The sequence below is a fragment of the Lepisma saccharinum genome, chromosome 18, assembly GCF_977018435.1.
Source record: "Lepisma saccharinum chromosome 18, izLepSacc3.1, whole genome shotgun sequence".
In the NCBI taxonomy this organism is placed as follows: Eukaryota; Metazoa; Arthropoda; class Insecta; order Zygentoma; family Lepismatidae; genus Lepisma; species Lepisma saccharinum.
Genome location: NC_139246.1, coordinates 54,690,174 through 54,708,356, shown reverse-complemented (window position 1 = coordinate 54,708,356; position 18,183 = coordinate 54,690,174). Strand labels below are relative to the sequence as shown.

At 35.6% G+C, this 18,183-nt stretch overlaps 2 protein-coding genes across 4 annotated transcripts; both read right to left on the bottom strand.

Annotated features, from left to right (window-relative positions):
• Positions 1 to 5,572: 5,572 nt before the first annotated feature.
• On the bottom strand, positions 5,573 to 11,882 carry LOC146002269 (larval cuticle protein A3A-like). The gene is made up of 3 exons (XM_083139986.1): positions 11,865 to 11,882; positions 6,753 to 6,833; positions 5,573 to 6,048 (listed from the first exon to the last, which is right to left on the bottom strand). The coding sequence occupies exons 1-3, from the start codon at positions 11,880 to 11,882 to the stop codon at positions 5,635 to 5,637; spliced, it is 513 nt and encodes a 170-aa protein (XP_082996112.1). The 3' UTR covers positions 5,573 to 5,634.
• A 292-nt stretch (positions 11,883 to 12,174) lies between these two features.
• On the bottom strand, positions 12,175 to 14,109 carry LOC146002100 (uncharacterized). 3 transcript variants are annotated; one of them, XM_083139820.1, is made up of 4 exons: positions 14,049 to 14,090; positions 13,290 to 13,370; positions 12,407 to 12,650; positions 12,175 to 12,322 (listed from the first exon to the last, which is right to left on the bottom strand). In XM_083139820.1, the coding sequence occupies exons 1-4, from the start codon at positions 14,082 to 14,084 to the stop codon at positions 12,237 to 12,239; spliced, it is 447 nt and encodes a 148-aa protein (XP_082995946.1). In that variant the 5' UTR covers positions 14,085 to 14,090; the 3' UTR covers positions 12,175 to 12,236. The 3 variants fall into 3 exon arrangements, with proteins under 3 accessions (XP_082995946.1, XP_082995945.1, XP_082995944.1); XM_083139819.1 differs by having other exon boundaries at positions 12,175 to 12,650; positions 14,070 to 14,109; XM_083139818.1 differs by having other exon boundaries at positions 12,175 to 12,650.
• Positions 14,110 to 18,183: the final 4,074 nt, after the last annotated feature.

Here is an 18,183-nt window from a genome sequence, read left to right as displayed (position 1 = left end):
GGCTTGTGTAAATTGGGTTGCCTAGTTTAAAATGTCGTTGTCCTAAAACTTTTGAGAGACACTGTACATGTATAAATACAGTCGTTAACAGTTGATTATCGGCATGATATTAACTCCATAAATGTGTAGATATAAAACATATACTTACGTAATGATCAAGTCCACCGTAAGCGCCAATTGCGCCTATGGCACTAGTAGTAGCCACGAAAGCGGCGAGAGCAAGGATAATCTAAAATAAATGAAAACTGCAATTAATTAAACAGTCCATGTGAGAACAAAATTTTCTATCTCAGCATAAAAATGATCAATTTTGTCAAACGTTGGCAAATGTGGTCATAATACTTTCATTATTGCATTTCTTTTTATCATAATTACAGCACCAACATAATCTAGAAATTTAGTTGATTTTCAGTATTACAATGAACCCCTCTGGGGCGGCGGCAGAGCGGTTCAAAGGGTTTCTTGTGCACCCTCAATTTTCTACCGAACCCACTTCAGCACTCCTTTTTAAAAAACAATTTCAAACCGAAAATACTTTTAACTCTTCCCAGAGGTAAAAAGTTTGGAACAACCAAAAATTGTTTATGGCTGGCAAATAACATTTGTTTAGACAGGCTACAAACAAATGATTATTCATCAGTACTAAATGCTCTTTAATAATCCAACACATGTGCTTATAGTTACCAAATAATTTGTTCTAAATTATGAACTTTAGTAAATGGTACTACGTTTATTGTTTATAGTTACCAAATAACTTAAACAAACGTGTTGTGTTAATTCAGCCAATTCAGTTTTTTCTGTGTTGCAATGTGACTTACGAAAATCATGTCGTAATGAGCGTATAATATTTAGTATTGAAGAGAAACAACTATTATTGTGTACCACACGTAAACCATTGGCACTAAACTGAATGGGAAGTCGCATTTGCTTCTTTCTTCACGTTGTGGTCAAAGCAAGCAAGCAAATATTAATGAAGGCATATTTTAATAGTTATCTACTAAAAGTTGATTGGTATTAGATGTAGTGGCTAAAGCATACATGCAAGTTTAACTTTCATTTATTTACAACATCTAACCCCATAAATTTCGTTCTGCACTCCTTCAGTCCCCCAAATGGTTAATCCTGACGCCGCCGCTGCTCAAGATTAAACTAAACTTTCCCTCGTGTAATGTCTTAAATTAAAACACCCATAATTCAGTGGCTCAAAATAAATGACATGTAACTGTTTCCATTATACGTCATTTTCAGACTTTCCTTCAGTATCATGTTAAAAGTTAAATGAATATTAACTTTAAACGATTTTAAATAGTTTATGTAATTATTTTCAGAAGCTATGGAAAAGTTTATCGGATACAATTGTACAGTTTTGTAAGATATGCTGAAGGAGATTTTACTACGTCTACACAGCCTCATGTTCTTTGGCTTCCATTATCAACAATTTATTAGATGTGAAGTAGTGAAGTGAAGGAATTAAATAATATATATATATTAGATGAATCTGGGATATCTCAAATTATTGAATTCTTTCTCTGTCTGTAGGGAAGTGGATGTAAATTTCAGTGCCAAATGAAATCGTTCTTCCAGATCTGAGCATACCTACATGCATTCAATGTTAGTACAATGTCAGCACAATGTCACCCAAGAAATATTTGTGTTGCAATACTAAATATGTTATGGTTGAATAAAATCCTTCCTGAGAATATGAAATGATGCGGGGAAACTGCAGTATAGTGGGGAGGGAAGACTCTTGACATCCCCCCAATAAATTCCAACCTAGAACATATCCTTAATTGAATGGTATAATAACTGAAGAGGTTTTGTGACGAGATGGTTATGTAGTGTAGTGTATGGGTCTAAGTTTGAATCATGGGCAAGGCACTAGGTTTTTCTCATCATCAAATTCATTGGCTTATCATTTAACCTTACATTCGCCATTAATCTAGGGAGGTTAACCAAAGTGGAATCTGAAATATAAATTGTACCTCTCGTGAAATTCAATACTGAACTTAAGTAGCTGACACCATAAAATTTCGTCAGCGTATGAACAAACTTTGAAATCCTCTTCCACCATAACAAGACAAGTGATTACTTACTGCAAAACTGTTCATGATGAAACGATGTTTCTAACTTGTTCAGTACCTGCTAGATGCGACTGTATTTATACACCCTCAATTGTGGAAGAGAAATCCATCTTCCGATGGCTCCTAATTACACATCGATTGAAGAAAATGTTTGGAATGTCAATGTCATGAATGCAGAGAAAATTAAGAAAGTTGAAATCCTTGGTGCTTTTTCGACCAGTAAATTTGCAAATTCTATATTCTCAAATTTAAATTATTCTGGTTACACTTGAAATCAATTTGAACTACCATGCTCTGTGTATACCTAATACTCATATCTAAATACCAGTATATTCAATTTTTATGTCTCTTTGCTGCCTGGTTTTACAAATTTTGACTGTGGAGGAACAGTATGTAGTTTTATTTGTTGTACCCATAAATAATCATTTGCATAATTTGACATGTATTCCCCTACCCTCTTCTAGCTTCTTCACTGCTTATTTTCTTGTAGATGTATATTAATTTATCATGAAATCTATTCTATTTCCATATTTTCACCAAAATACGTATATCATGCATATTAAAAGTTGTACAGTATATTTTTGCTTAGCACAAAAATACGTACACACTGGATTGAAAGTCCTCATATTGCATTTGCCACTGCAGAAGGCATTTCAACAGTCCTTGATCAGTTTATGAAATTTTAGACATTTTGAACCTTACTCTAGGTATTGTTTTGACGTCGGAACATCGTTACCTTGTAATGATACATGCAAGGCAGACAAGATCACATATTAGTTCATTCAAATATATATTTCTTCCTACATCAAAAGGAATCTTAGAAGCTTTAGAAATGTAAAATGCGCCCTTGGTGCATATGCTATTTTCGATACCTCAATGCAATTTCATGTTTGTCTTTCTTATTTGACCAATAGACCTATTAGACATCTACAAAATTAAAAGCTAAACTAATTTTTTTTATTGTGAATGTCTGTTTAAATGAGTGTAGCATACATAGTAAATTGTCGTTATAGAGAGTGTAATATAAAATTGTTTGCCTTCGGCTGGGATATACCCTTCTATGTCTGCATTCACACATCGACAACAAAAAAAAAAACAAATATATTTTCAACATATATTTTCGTTGTCCTACTATTTAAATAACATAATGCGAACGCATTATGTTATTTAATTTCTTTATGAATAATTTTATAATAATTTTAATTCGTCAGAAATTTTCCACAAAGTCTATTTTCTGCCAATTTCATGAAATTCTTGTTTTAACAGTCTAAAGAATTGATCAGCAGGATTGCTTTTGGCATCTTTGCTAGCTTTTGTTTGTTCCATATCAGGGCCTCCCCGATTGCACGGTGGTAGCGTCCTCGCCTTGCAATCAAGGGGTCTCGGGTTCGATACCCGGTGAAGGCACATAGTTGTTCGGATCACACTTCTAACTGTAGGTCCTGTCCCAATTAGCCTTCCTGTGCATAAAGTGGACTGAAAACACCAAAACAATCAATCATGTTTGTTCCATATCCATTTATTGTTTGAAACTGTTATTTTGTAAGAAAGTGAAGATGTCATAATACTATTTACGTGAGACTATTTGAAGGCCATACAATAGTTACAACGAGAAAAGATTACAAAAAGAATGAATGCTCTAAAACCTGAGGTGTTTAAGAAAAAGGAATCGAAAATTTTCAACAATCTGATAATCAGAGTTATTGGAAAATACAATCTGTCTGAAGAGAACGAATGAGTTTCAGAATACTCTTTGGAGCTGGTTGGGAAAATCGGGGTTTCCACTGATAATTCGCGATTAAAATTATCCGATATGCCATCTGGTGGGATTTTCCGGAACCACTCTATGTAGGATGCTATCACAGATACTATGTTGTGTTGAAGTCGTTCAAAGCATGCGAAATGTAAGGGAAAGGACCCGAATATCGTCCCTTTTTTTAAAACACAAAAAATTCAGTTGAAAAAGCTAACTGCAAAAATGGAAAACAACACAATTCAGTAGAATATTATATATATTTCTTATACAGAGTGTTTCTAAAGTCGTGCAACCCAAATTTTAAAAATTTATATCACAAAAACAGTAAGAGATATTTACATCGGGTTTACTGCATTATAAAGTCTCATCCTTTGAGATGTTTTTCAATGCTTAAAATTATCAATTTATTCCATAGGAAATATTAAATTTATAAATAACTGGCGGAAGGCAGCGTTAAAATGTTTCCAGAAATGCACTTTTGAGTGAGAAAACTATATAAGAAATTGTCGGAGAGTCACAGTTAGACGTCTGAAGACTCATCCCATGTCAATCTGTCATTTACGACTAATAATGATCATGTGCAGCATTTCATTGATTTATGACTGGCGATTTTATGGGTTGAGTGAAAAAGTGCCATTTTTTCGAACATATCTCCGTAGCTGCCAACACTAGCAGGTCGAAACACTGTAGGGCCAATATTTAAGCACATATTGCGTGCATCTGTTAAAAATTATTATTATTATTATTGGTACGTTTATCCTGTTACTTCCACCCCAGACAAAACTTCCTGATTGCGCATGTGGTAAGACTGGTGTCATTTTGTTCGTTCATTCGAGTGCACTGTACAGCATCAAAAATGTTATCTCTAAAACAAAAATGGAAGCAATAATGTTCCTTCGGTGATAGGTGAAAATGTTATGCTTTGCCCCTATCTCAGAATACGAGCCACATGGAAACTTAACAAATTGACCTATCAGCGTGCTAAATTAGATACCTATCTATTACAATTTCATAGTTGTAGGCCAATCAGCGTGCTAAATTAGATACTTATCTATTACAATTTCAGAGTTGTAAGCCAATACTTGAACAATGTAATGTTGTCAAAAGCTGTACGTATGTCTAGAGAACATAGTGCCATTCATCAATATGTATTGTTAACATACTGTTATCTTATAGAGGATAAGAAGAAGAAGAACAAAACTCGTATAGAGTCGCAGAGGGAAGGCACACCTGAAGCCTGTTATGTTAGACTCAAAATCCGAAATATGACCAATAGCGAAAAAGCACCCAAAATGCGATAGTCACTACAGAACATTTCGCGCCCAACTGCTTTGAAAGGTTTACTGTGCGTCTTGGCAACGGAATTTCTGTAGTAGTCCTTAAAGAGAAAAACACATCAAATTCTACCTTTACGTTAATACTTACGAAAAAGGGTTCTGCCATTGTTCCATAGATATTTGAATACGATAGGGAGGACTCCGTCTTTATTTATGGAAACTGTATATTTTCAACAACGTCATGTTTGCTTGTACAGGCACATTTCGTAATTACATCTTGAAATGAATGGGTCAATGTGCATGATGGAGGAAACTCAATTTCAATATATAATCGTTCGTGTGATTTTCATTCAATTAAGGATCTAACTAATGGTTGCAAAATGCAATTTGCTCTTTAAAGTCTCTTATTTGTTATGTGGCGACGAAATTAACGTAACAAAATATTCTTATGTGCATGACTTTATTTTCTTATCATCAATAATACACAACCAAACCCACTTCCATACCTAAAAATGTTTATTTAACCATAGTAAGCTCCGCCATAGCCTCCAAGCCCACCGTAGCCCAGTCCGTAGCCTCCGACGCCTCCCAATAGTCCTCCGTAGCCTCCAGAGATTCCTCCGTAGCCTCCCGAGAGTCCTCCATAGCCTCCTGAGAGTCCTCCGTAGCCTCCCGAGAGTCCTCCGTAGCCTCCAATGCCTCCGACGCCTCCCAAGCGGCTGAACACGTGGACGTTGGGGCCAACTCTGCTCACAACGGCGTTGAAGCCGTTGACGTCATCAGCGCCGTACTTGACCAATCGGTGGCTGCCATCGGCTTCCACCAGACTGTATTGGCCACTCACCAATGGACCGTCCCTCACCTCCACCTGGTTCTTGTGGTCTCCGGTCAGGGCATCGGACACAGAGTAACCGAAGTTGTATCTTGGGTAGGCCTAAATTATAGTTAGATATTTTAAATGAATGATAAGAGGAATGCAAGAAATGAAAATGGAAGTGTATAAAGTTACTAGTATTAATTCGATTTCATATTTAAGAGATCTTAACAAATCAGTAAACATACACAGCTTTCTGCAAAGTTTAAAACTATCCCCGTATAAATAACACCCATTGTAGTAAAATTATAATTTTCTCAATCCCTGAAATAATACATCTATAGTAAAGGAAATAACAATTACATATCGCGTTTCTAAAATGAATAGCATTTCAAAATTATGTTTTCATGCATTCCTTATTTTGTTAATATCATCTTTGGCTTTCTACTTTGACAACTGATAAATTACTAACCGTGCAAACCGATTGAATATTTTGATGTTTCCTGTAATTCTGATATGTTTTCATATTACAATACTCTCTTCATATTTATAAAATGCAAACCACATCTATGATGGTCGACTTCAAGATGACAGCCGTTTTTAAGAGACAGTGTTTGAGTAGGCACACATACTCATTAACTATGGAAACATATCCAGTTTATATTATGGATAATTATCCATAACCACCACCATTTCCGAACTACAGGACACTTAGGCAACTTGCCATTCACTGTGTACTGTACATGTGTAAATACAGTCTTTAGCAGTTGATTATCGGCATAATATTAACTCCACAAATGTGTAGATATAAAACATATACTTACGTAATGATCAAGTCCACCGTAAGCGCCATTTGCGCCTATGGCACTAGAAGTAGCCACGAAAGCGGCGAGAGCAAGGATAATCTAAAAGAAGTGAAAACAACAATTAATTAAACAGTCCATGTAAGAAAAAAATTTTCTATCTCAGCATAAAATGATCAGTTTTGTCAAACGTTGCAAATGTGGTCATAATACTTTCATTATTGCATTTCTTTTTATCATAATTACAGCACCAATATAATCTAGAAATTTAATTCAATTTCAATATTACAATGAACCCCTCAGGGGCGGCGGCAGAGCGGTGCAACGGTTTTCAAGTGCACCCTCAATTTTCTTTCGAACCCACTTCAGCACCTCTTTTTGAAGAAAAATTTCAAACCGAAAATACTTTTATCTCTTCCCACAGGTAAAAAGTTTGGAACAACCAAAAATAGTTTATGGCTGGCAAATAACATTTGTTTAAACAGGCTACAAACAAGTGATTATTCATTAGTACTAAATGCTCTTTTATAATCGAACACATGTGCTTACAGTTACCAAATAATTTGTTCTAAATTATGAACTTTAGTAAATGGTACTACGTTTATTGTTTATAGGTACCAAATAAGTTAACCAAACGTGTTCTGTTAATTCTACCAATTCAGTTCTTTTCTGTGTTGCAATGTCATTTACGTGTTATGACTTACGAAAATCATGTCGTCATGAGCGTATAATATTTAGTATTGAAGAGAGACAACTATTATTGTGTACCACACGTAAACCATTGGCACTAAACTGAATGGGAAGTCGCATTTGCTTCTTTCTTCACGTTGTGGTCAAAGCAAGCAAGCAAAAATTAATCAAGGCATATTTTAATAGTAATCTGCTAAAACTTGATTGGTAGGCTAAAGCATACATGCAAGTTTAATTTTTCCTTTATTTACAACATCTAACCCCATAAATTTCGTTCCGCACTCCATCAGTAAACCCAAATGGTTAATCCTGACGCCGCCGCTGCTCAAGATTAAACTAAACTTTCCCTTGTGTAATGTCTTAAATTAAAACACCCATAATTCAGTGTCTCAAAATAAATGACATGTAACTGTTTCCATTATACGTCATTTTCAGACTTTCCTTCAGTATCATGTTAAAAGTTAAATGAATATTAACTTTAAACGATTTTAAATAGTTTATGTAATTATTTTCAGAAGCTATGGAAAAGTTTATCGGATACAATTGTACAGTTTTGTAAGATATGCTGAAGGAGATTTTACTACGTCTACACAGCCTCATGTTCTTTGGCTTCCATTATCAACAATTTATTAGATGTGAAGTAGTGAAGTGAAAGAATTAAATAATATATATATTAGATGAATCTGGGATATCTCAAATTATTGAATTCTTTCTCTGTCTGTAGGGAAGTGGATGTAAATTTCAGTGCCAAATGAAATCGTTCTTCCAGATCTGAGCATACCTACATGCATTCAATGTTAGTACAATGTCAGCACAATGTCACCCAAGAATATTTGTGTTGCAATACTAAATATGTTATGGTTGAATAAAATCCTTCCTGAGAATATGAAATTATGCGGGGAAACTGCAGTATAGTGAGGAGGGAAGACTCTTAACATCCCCCCAATTAATTCCAACCTAGAACATATCCTTAATTGTAGGAATGGTATAATAACTGAAGAGGCTTTGTGACGAGATGGATAATGTGGTGTAGGTATAAGTTTGAATCATGGGCAAGGCACTAGGTTTTTCTCATCACCAAATTCATAGGCTTATCACTCATCCTTATCTACGCCATTGATCTAGGGAGGTTAACCAAAGTGGAATCTGAAATATAAATTGTACCTCTGGTGAAATTCAATACTGAACTTAAATAGTTGACACCATAAAATTTCGTGAGCGTATGAACAAACTTTGAAATCCTCTTCCACCATAAAGACAAGTGATTACTTACTGCAAAACTGTTCATGATGAAACGATGTTTCTAACTTGTTCAGTACCTGCTAGATGCGACTGTATTTATACACCCTCAATTGTGGAAGAGAAATCCATCTTCCGATGGCTCCTAATTACACATCGATTGAAGGAAATGTTTGGAATGTCAATGTCATGAATGCAGAGCAAATTAAGAAAGTTGAAATCCTTGGTGCTTTTTCGACCAGTAAATTTGCAAATTCTATATTCTCAAATTTAAATTATTCTGGTTACACTTGAAATCAATTTGAACTACCATGCTCTGTGTATACCTAATACTCATATCTAAATACCAGAATATTCAATTTTTATGTCTCTTTGCTGCCTGGATTTACAAATTTTGACTGTGGAGGAACAGTATGTAGTTTTATTTGTTGTACCCATAAATAATCATTTGCATAATTTGACATGTATTCTCCTACCCTCTTCTAGCTTCTTCACTGCTTATTTTCTTGTAGATGTATATTAATTTATCATGAAATCTATTCTATTTCCATATTTTCACCAAAATACGTATATCATGCATATTAAAAGTTGTACAGTATATTTTTGCTTAGCACAAAAATACGTACACACTGGATTGAAAGTCCTCATATTGCATTTGCCACTGCAGAAGGCATTTCAACAGTCCTTGATCAGTTTATGAAATTTTAGACATTTTGAACCTTACTCTAGGTATTGTTTTGACGTCGGAACATCGTTACCTTGTAATGATACATGCAAGGCAGACAAGATCACATATTAGTTCATTCAAATATATATTTCTTCCTACATCAAAAGGAATCTTAGAAGCTTTAGAAATGTAAAATGCGCCCTTGGTGCATATGCTATTTTCGATACCTCAATGCAATTTCATGTTTGTCTTTCTTATTTGACCAATAGACCTATTAGACATCTACAAAATTAAAAGCTAAACTAATTTTTTTTATTGTGAATGTCTGTTTAAATGAGTGTAGCATACATAGTAAATTGTCGTTATAGAGAGTGTAATATAAAATTGTTTGCCTTCAGCTGGGATATACCCTTCTATGTCTGCATTCACACATCGACAACAAAAAAAAAAACAAATATATTTTCAACATATATTTTCGTTGTCCTACTATTTAAATAACATAATGCGAACGCATTATGTTATTTAATTTCTTTATGAATAATTTTATAATAATTTTAATTCGTCAGAAATTTTCCACAAAGTCTATTTTCTGCCAATTTCATGAAATTCTTGTTTTAACAGTCTAAAGAATTGATCAGCAGGATTGCTTTTGGCATCTTTGCTAGCTTTTGTTTGTTCCATATCAGGGCCTCCCCGATTGCACGGTGGTAGCGTCCTCGCCTTGCAATCAAGGGGTCTCGGGTTCGATACCCGGTGAAGGCACATAGTTGTTCGGATCACACTTCTAACTGTAAGTCCTGTCCCAATTAGCCTTCCTGTGCATAAAGTGGACTGAAAACACCAAAACAATCAATCATGTTTGTTCCATATCCATTTATTGTTTGAAACTGTTATTTTGTAAGAAAGTGAAGATGTCATAATACTATTTACGTGAGACTATTTGAAGGCCATACAATAGTTACAACGAGAAAAGATTACAAAAAGAATGAATGCTCTAAAACCTGAGGTGTTTAAGAAAAAGGAATCGAAAATTTTCAACAATCTGATAATCAGAGTTATTGGAAAATACAATCTGTCTGAAGAGAACGAATGAGTTTCAGAATACTCTTTGGAGCTGGTTGGGAAAATCGGGGTTTCCACTGATAATTCGCGATTAAAATTATCCGATATGCCATCTGGTGGGATTTTCCGGAACCACTCTATGTAGGATGCTATCACAGATACTATGTTGTGTTGAAGTCGTTCAAAGCATGCGAAATGTAAGGGAAAGGACCCGAATATCGTCCCTTTTTTTAAAACACAAAAAATTCAGTTGAAAAAGCTAACTGCAAAAATGGAAAACAACACAATTCAGTAGAATATTATATATATTTCTTATACAGAGTGTTTCTAAAGTCGTGCAACCCAAATTTTAAAAATTTATATCACAAAAACAGTAAGAGATATTTACATCGGGTTTACTGCATTATAAAGTCTCATCCTTTGAGATGTTTTTCAATGCTTAAAATTATCAATTTATTCCATAGGAAATATTAAATTTATAAATAACTGGCGGAAGGCAGCGTTAAAATGTTTCCAGAAATGCACTTTTGAGTGAGAAAACTATATAAGAAATTGTCGGAGAGTCACAGTTAGACGTCTGAAGACTCATACCCATGTCAATCTGTCATTTACGACTAATAATGATCATGTGCAGCATTTCATTGATTTATGACTGGCGATTTTATGGGTTGAGTGAAAAAGTGCCATTTTTTCGAACATATCTCCGTAGCTGCCAACACTAGCAGGTCGAAACACTGTAGGGCCAATATTTAAGCACATATTGCGTGCATCTGTTAAAAATTATTATTATTATTATTGGTACGTTTATCCTGTTACTTCCACCCCAGACAAAACTTCCTGATTGCGCATGTGGTAAGACTGGTGTCATTTTGTTCGTTCATTCGAGTGCACTGTACAGCATCAAAAATGTTATCTCTAAAACAAAAATGGAAGCAATAATGTTCCTTCGGTGATAGGTGAAAATGTTATGCTTTGCCCCTATCTCAGAATACGAGCCACATGGAAACTTAACAAATTGACCTATCAGCGTGCTAAATTAGATACCTATCTATTACAATTTCATAGTTGTAGGCCAATCAGCGTGCTAAATTAGATACTTATCTATTACAATTTCAGAGTTGTAAGCCAATACTTGAACAATGTAATGTTGTCAAAAGCTGTACGTATGTCTAGAGAACATAGTGCCATTCATCAATATGTATTGTTAACATACTGTTATCTTATAGAGGATAAGAAGAAGAAGAACAAAACTCGTATAGAGTCGCAGAGGGAAGGCACACCTGAAGCCTGTTATGTTAGACTCAAAATCCGAAATATGACCAATAGCGAAAAAGCACCCAAAATGCGATAGTCACTACAGAACATTTCGCGCCCAACTGCTTTGAAAGGGTTACTGTGCGTCTTGGCAACGGAATTTCTGTAGTAGTCCTTAAAGAGAAAAACACAACAAATTCTACCTTTACGTTAATACTTACGAAAAAGGGTTCTGCCATTGTTCCATAGATATTTTAATACGATAGGGAGGACTCCGTCTTTATTTATGGAAACTGTATATTTTCAACAACGTCATGTTTGCTTGTACAGGCACATTTCGTAATTACATCTTGAAATGAATGGGCCAATGTGCATGATGGAGGAAACTCAATTTCAATATATAATCGTTCGTGTGATTTTCATTCAATTAAGGATCTAACTAATGGTTGCAAAATGCAATTTGCTCTTTAAAGTCTCTTATTTGTTATGTGGCGACGAAATTAACGTAACAAAATATTCTTATGTGCATGACTTTATTTTCTTATCATCAATAATACACAACCAAACCCACTTCCATACCTAAAAATGTTTATTTAACCATAGTAAGCTCCGCCATAGCCTCCAAGCCCACCGTAGCCCAGTCCGTAGCCTCCGACGCCTCCCAATAGTCCTCCGTAGCCTCCAGAGATTCCTCCGTAGCCTCCCGAGAGTCCTCCATAGCCTCCTGAGAGTCCTCCGTAGCCTCCCGAGAGTCCTCCGTAGCCTCCAATGCCTCCGACGCCTCCCAAGCGGCTGAACACGTGGACGTTGGGGCCAACTCTGCTCACAACGGCGTTGAAGCCGTTGACGTCATCAGCGCCGTACTTGACCAATCGGTGGCTGCCATCGGCTTCCACCAGACTGTATTGGCCACTCACCAATGGACCGTCCCTCACCTCCACCTGGTTCTTGTGGTCTCCGGTCAGGGCATCGGACACAGAGTAACCGAAGTTGTATCTTGGGTAGGCCTAAATGAAGATATAAACACTGCATATTTAAAGTTAAAGATAATGATGTGTGCAGTTCATATAGATGTAAAAAGAAATATTGTTGTTTATGAACGTCTTAAAGCTAGCAGATATTTCTATGTAAATATTTGGAAGAAGGAATACATAATATTTTGAATGAAAAAGGACACAGTGTGTTTTCATTTTAAGAACGAACAAATGATATGATCTACAGGCATGTATGAATCCTCGTTGAATATCATATAAATGAATTTATTATGAATTACTATTTGTGCTAAGTTTCAGGAAGGTGATAATATAGACATTTGGATGGAAATGTTGTTGATGTTTTGCTTTAGTTTCTTTCAAGTCAAATTAAAGTAGCCCCTTCAAAGATGGTAATATGTTCCTATATTCTTGTACAAGTATTTGTGTTCGGAACAGGCCTATATACTTTTTGGCACTTCACTAGAAAGAGATTCATGATGATGAATGGAAATTAAAAATACGAGTGGATGCGTTCCAGTTGAATTTAACATGACCTTAAATCTTGTCATTAAGAATAGCAGAGTTGACCATGTGTAATAGATTAATGCACTTGAGAAATCATCAAAAAGATCAAATATGAATTCCTAAAATTTTAAAATAAAAAGTACTTACATAATGATCAAGGCCACCATAAGCTCCGATTGCGCCTATGGCATTAGTCGTAGCCACGAAAGCGGCGAGAGCGAAGACAATCTAGAAACGAAAGACATTAACAATTGAAAAGTTCCAGTGAAAGAGAGTATTTCAATATTTGCGATAATACTAAAATATTAACTATCCTGGTAACAATGTGATTAATACATTTAATTTTGTGCCAATAAAATGTTAGTACTAAATAATTTGTAAAAATTATAAATTATCATACGAATATATGTATGCGATATTATATAGTAACTCAATGTTCAAAGTTAGAGATATAATAAGTTATTTTATATTTATTTGCCCAAAATTGTAAAAAAAATAATTTGAAACCTAATACATATAATATTCATTCTACAATACACGTCGCTGATAATTTCGATGCTCTACTTGAATAAAAAAATTAAATTCAAAAGTCTAACATTTCCTTTACATAATTACTCTATAGATTGACGTGTAATGCAATTGTTCTCCTAGTTATCTCATAGCTATATTTTCATTATTTTCTCTTAAAAAACTGTGCATTTTATTTTTAACGTGTCACATTTATAAGTTAGTATTATCTGGAATGAAAAGAAATATTTGACACACAAATTGTATGTTCAGAATACGAATGTAGGGTAATTATTCATTATCAAGATTTCTATTTGACTTTAATAAACTAAAAAGAAGTTAGGCACATTTGCTTTGTAATGTATTCTCAATCATAACAAACGAAAGCTCGTGATATACCATGTAAATGAGATTACTCACTGCAAAGGTGTTCATGATGAAACGATGTTCGTAATTGTTCAACAACAACGAAACGTGTGTGTATATATATGGATTGAAAAGAAAAGTTGAAGAGAAATTCAATTCCCAATGGCCCATACATCCTCCTTGGAAAAATGCAAGGAATGTCATTGCCAAACATGCAGACAACACTTATAATGTTAGGCAATTCCCAAACTGAAAAAAAAAAAACAGTGTAATTATTTCCTTCCCAAACTCTGAAAGTCACGGCTATTCTTTGATGAAAGTAGTTGCAATTTATTCAATTATTACAATCTCCTTAAAAATATTTTCAAGTTGCAAACACATGAATTTAAAACATGTGCATGAATTTAAGACTTGCATACAGAAAATTAAAAATGATCTTAGTAATCTTATTACGGCACAATTTTTACGTTTGTTAAGACTAATTGTTTTATGGTAAGTCATTAAATAACAGGAATTTTATTCTAAACCTCATGGAGATTTATGCACAACATATTTTGAATGGAAATGGTTCCTTAGCAACACGCCTTAAAGGTGTCATGACGATCCAGCTGTATGCGTCTACGCAGTACCTCGTACAACATGGGTGCTACACGGTTGAATTGCAACGTAGAAGAGCAACGAAGTGTTTATCGTTTTTTGTGGTCAGAGGGAGTGAAACCTTCTCAAATCTGCAGCAGAATGAAGGTTCATATTTAAATCAAGGGAAGAATGTACTACATTAACGGATTTACTGGTCGATTTGCTGTTTTACTGTGTCAGTTGCTACGCAAACTGGCCACCCACTCCGTTCATCATCACTGACATTTCCATATCGTTTTCAAAAACTGATTTTTCCACCTATTCACACATTTTCCACTGACTAAATTGTCTCCATACTGAACCTTCATTATGCTGTAGATCATGGAAAACTAGCTATTAAAATCTACTCATCACTATAGAGGTAGCCAACACGCACAGCTCCTGGCGAGGAAGCGAACATTTCAAGATCAAGGTTTCCCACTTTTCTTGCCGGTGACTGTACTTAACAGAATATTTCATATATCTCATGTATATCCTTGGTTTATCCTCCTACCTCTACATTACATTTTGTATACACACAAATACACACGCACACACACATATGTATGTATGTGTATATATATGCATACAGCATTATCTCGGTAGAGAGTCAGTAGAATTTCCACCCCACTGGACATTTCTTAATACCACATAGAATAAAATATCGTGTCCGTATCTATGTTTGAAGTTGACAATACTGCAACCTACAATGCGTGTAAGTATGTTGACATACTGGTGGTTTCGGGGAACTGCGCTATAATACATACCTTAGCACCGGAGAGCCAAATGGTTTCTGAGGAACTTTCCTTGTTCCCAGGAAAGTATTCATCCAAAGTGCAGCAGAAAAGAAAAATATAATAAAACAGCCATAGAAAGAGAGAGAGTGGGGTAGATGTGTACTGGACCATCATTTAGTGCATTTTGTTTAACAAGGAATCAAAAATTTTCCTAGTGAATTAGGAAGAATACTTATATTGTAGGGCCTGTTCAAACCTTGTAAACTCTAAACTCTCTCCCAGGAGTCTGTGGAGCAAGGGAACGAAAAAAAAGACCTCTGCGTAAGTAGTGACTGGTAAGGGCTCGACCAAATGATTGACACCACGCGTTAAAAAGTGACATTCAGCTAAAAACGTTCTCACAGGCAGTGGAAGATACCAGCTTTTCGTAACAAGCTAAAAACATTTATTGAACTCTGTCGTCATCTTCCAAGAGGGATGATAAACAGTTGGGAAGATCAAAAGTCGGCTTGAGGAAGACAAAGTCAGCACATTCAAGAAGTTGCCGAACAGTTAAAACGACATCACAGACAACCTTGCAGCCAGTTGCCTCCAATACGTAGTCGAGTTAGAAGAAATTCTTCTCGACGGGAAGAGGAACCCCATGAACCTACAAACAAAAGAAAGGGGTAGTGAGTGCATGGGGGGGGGGGCGACACAACCCAGCAGCTACCAGCCTCTCCTTTGCGCGAGTTACTGCCTTTTTTTAATCCCTGTGTAGGACTTCTTCAATTCCGTTTCTTGCCAAGACCTGCTTCATCCTTGCTTAGGGCTGCTATCATCTGCAAATAAGAAAACTACCAAGTGATGGTACAGGTAGATGTTAGTTAGTTCAAAAGCCCCACAACGACGTCAACGTCTCTACCATCTGTGGGGTCCTCTTTTCAGTTGGTGAGGCTAGATGTAGCTTCAGATAGTATAATATATCTCTGTACTGGTTATACTGACATGCGTAAGGGTATTAATGGTATATCGTTACTACCGCAATCAATATTGTCAAATCAGTTAAACAAGAGTGTCTTATTTGTCTTTAGGGGTAAAAAGGCTGACAGAATAAAAATATTATGGTGGGATTAGCAAGGTTTTTGTTTATATTATAGATGTCTTGATAGCGGCAAATTTGTATGGCCCAAGGTTGATAAGAAGGCATCTATTGGAATTACTAAGACCCAGCTATCAATGTTGATAGAAGCTATAGACTGGCGTAATCCAAGATGGTAAAATAGGCCTCGATATGCTGGATAAAGATTAATATACCTCTAATAAATGAAGAATTGCCTCGAGTGGGATAATATGCTAATAAGTAACAATGGAATATAAAAAAATAGAAGTAATAGAAAAGCAAGAATTAAAGAGTCGTCATATGCAAGAGAGAGATGGTAGGATTAGAGACCGAAATAAAGCTGTGCTTATGTATGATGATGGCTATAGTATTGGTGAGATATCAAAAGTTTTATTACTGAGCGATGAGGGTATAAGAAAACATTTAATAGACTATCATAACGATAAGAAGCTTAAACCTGGAAATGGCGGTAGTTATAGTAAACTTACTGGACAGCAAGAAGCAGCATTAATAAACCACCTAGAAACGAATAATTATGTTTATGCTAGAGATATGGGTTTGTACAGTGTCTCTCAAAAGTTTTAGGACAACGACATTTTAAACTAGGCAACCCAATTTACACAAGGCGTTGGTGGGTTGCATGTAGAGTTAGGCTCAATTTCAGGGTTGCCACATGCACATTAGGTGTTTATAAAATACGCGAAATAAAGATATCTAAATATTATTGCATAAAACTAGAAAAAAATCAGTATTACATTTGTTGCAATACTCTCAGAAAGAAAAAACGTCGATTTTATAGTATTTCATTGTTGATGAGTCTACACAAAGGAAAAGTGGAGAGAGGAAACGAAAGGGAACAAAGGAGAGGAGAAAAGAGAAAGCGAAAAGAGAAGAAGAAAAGTAAAGAAGGGAAGAAAATAGAGGACAGAGGAAGTGGATAGGAGAAGTAATGAGGAGAAAGGAAAAAAATGCGAGGAGAGATGAGGAAAATGGAGTAAAGAGGAGAGAAGAGAGGAAGGACAGAGAGGTGATAGAAGAGGAGGAAAGGAGTTTGGAGAGGAGAGGAGGAGACGAGAAGAGGGAAGTGGAGAGTAGAGTAAAAGAGAGAAAAAGAGAAGAACGGAAAGAAGAGGAGAAGAGTGCCGTGGAGTCGGAAATATAGGACAGGAGAGGAGATAAGAGGAGTGGAGAAGAGTGGGATGGAGACAAGAGGCGAGAAAAGTAGGGAAGGCGGTATGAGATAAAAATGGAGGAGAAGGACGGGAGAGAAGAAGGAGAAGGAGAAGTTAAGAACAGAAGGGACTGGAGACGAGAGGAGAGAAGGGGTAGTTGCAGAAAATACGTCTCGGCGTCAAGAACTGATGCATTGATGAAATTATCGACATGAAACATTCATTAACATTTTATAATGTATTGGAGAATGTATTAGATCGGTGCGAAATGCCTTTTGGCCGAGTTCAGAGCAAGATAAAATCTTTCATGTAAGATCTTTGTTTTTACCTGCGATTATACCACTAAAAACATGAATGTAATTTTTATATTTATCCAATTTTTCTCCTCTTCTCGGTTCGTTGAAATTTTCTTATTTAACATTTCCCCTCCCCCCATTGTTAATTGCAATCTGAATCATTCCGTTTCACACGGCGTGGACAATGAACGCAATGGGATATGTCTAAAACGTACGAAAAGTTTCTGCCACCGGAGGGGTTTG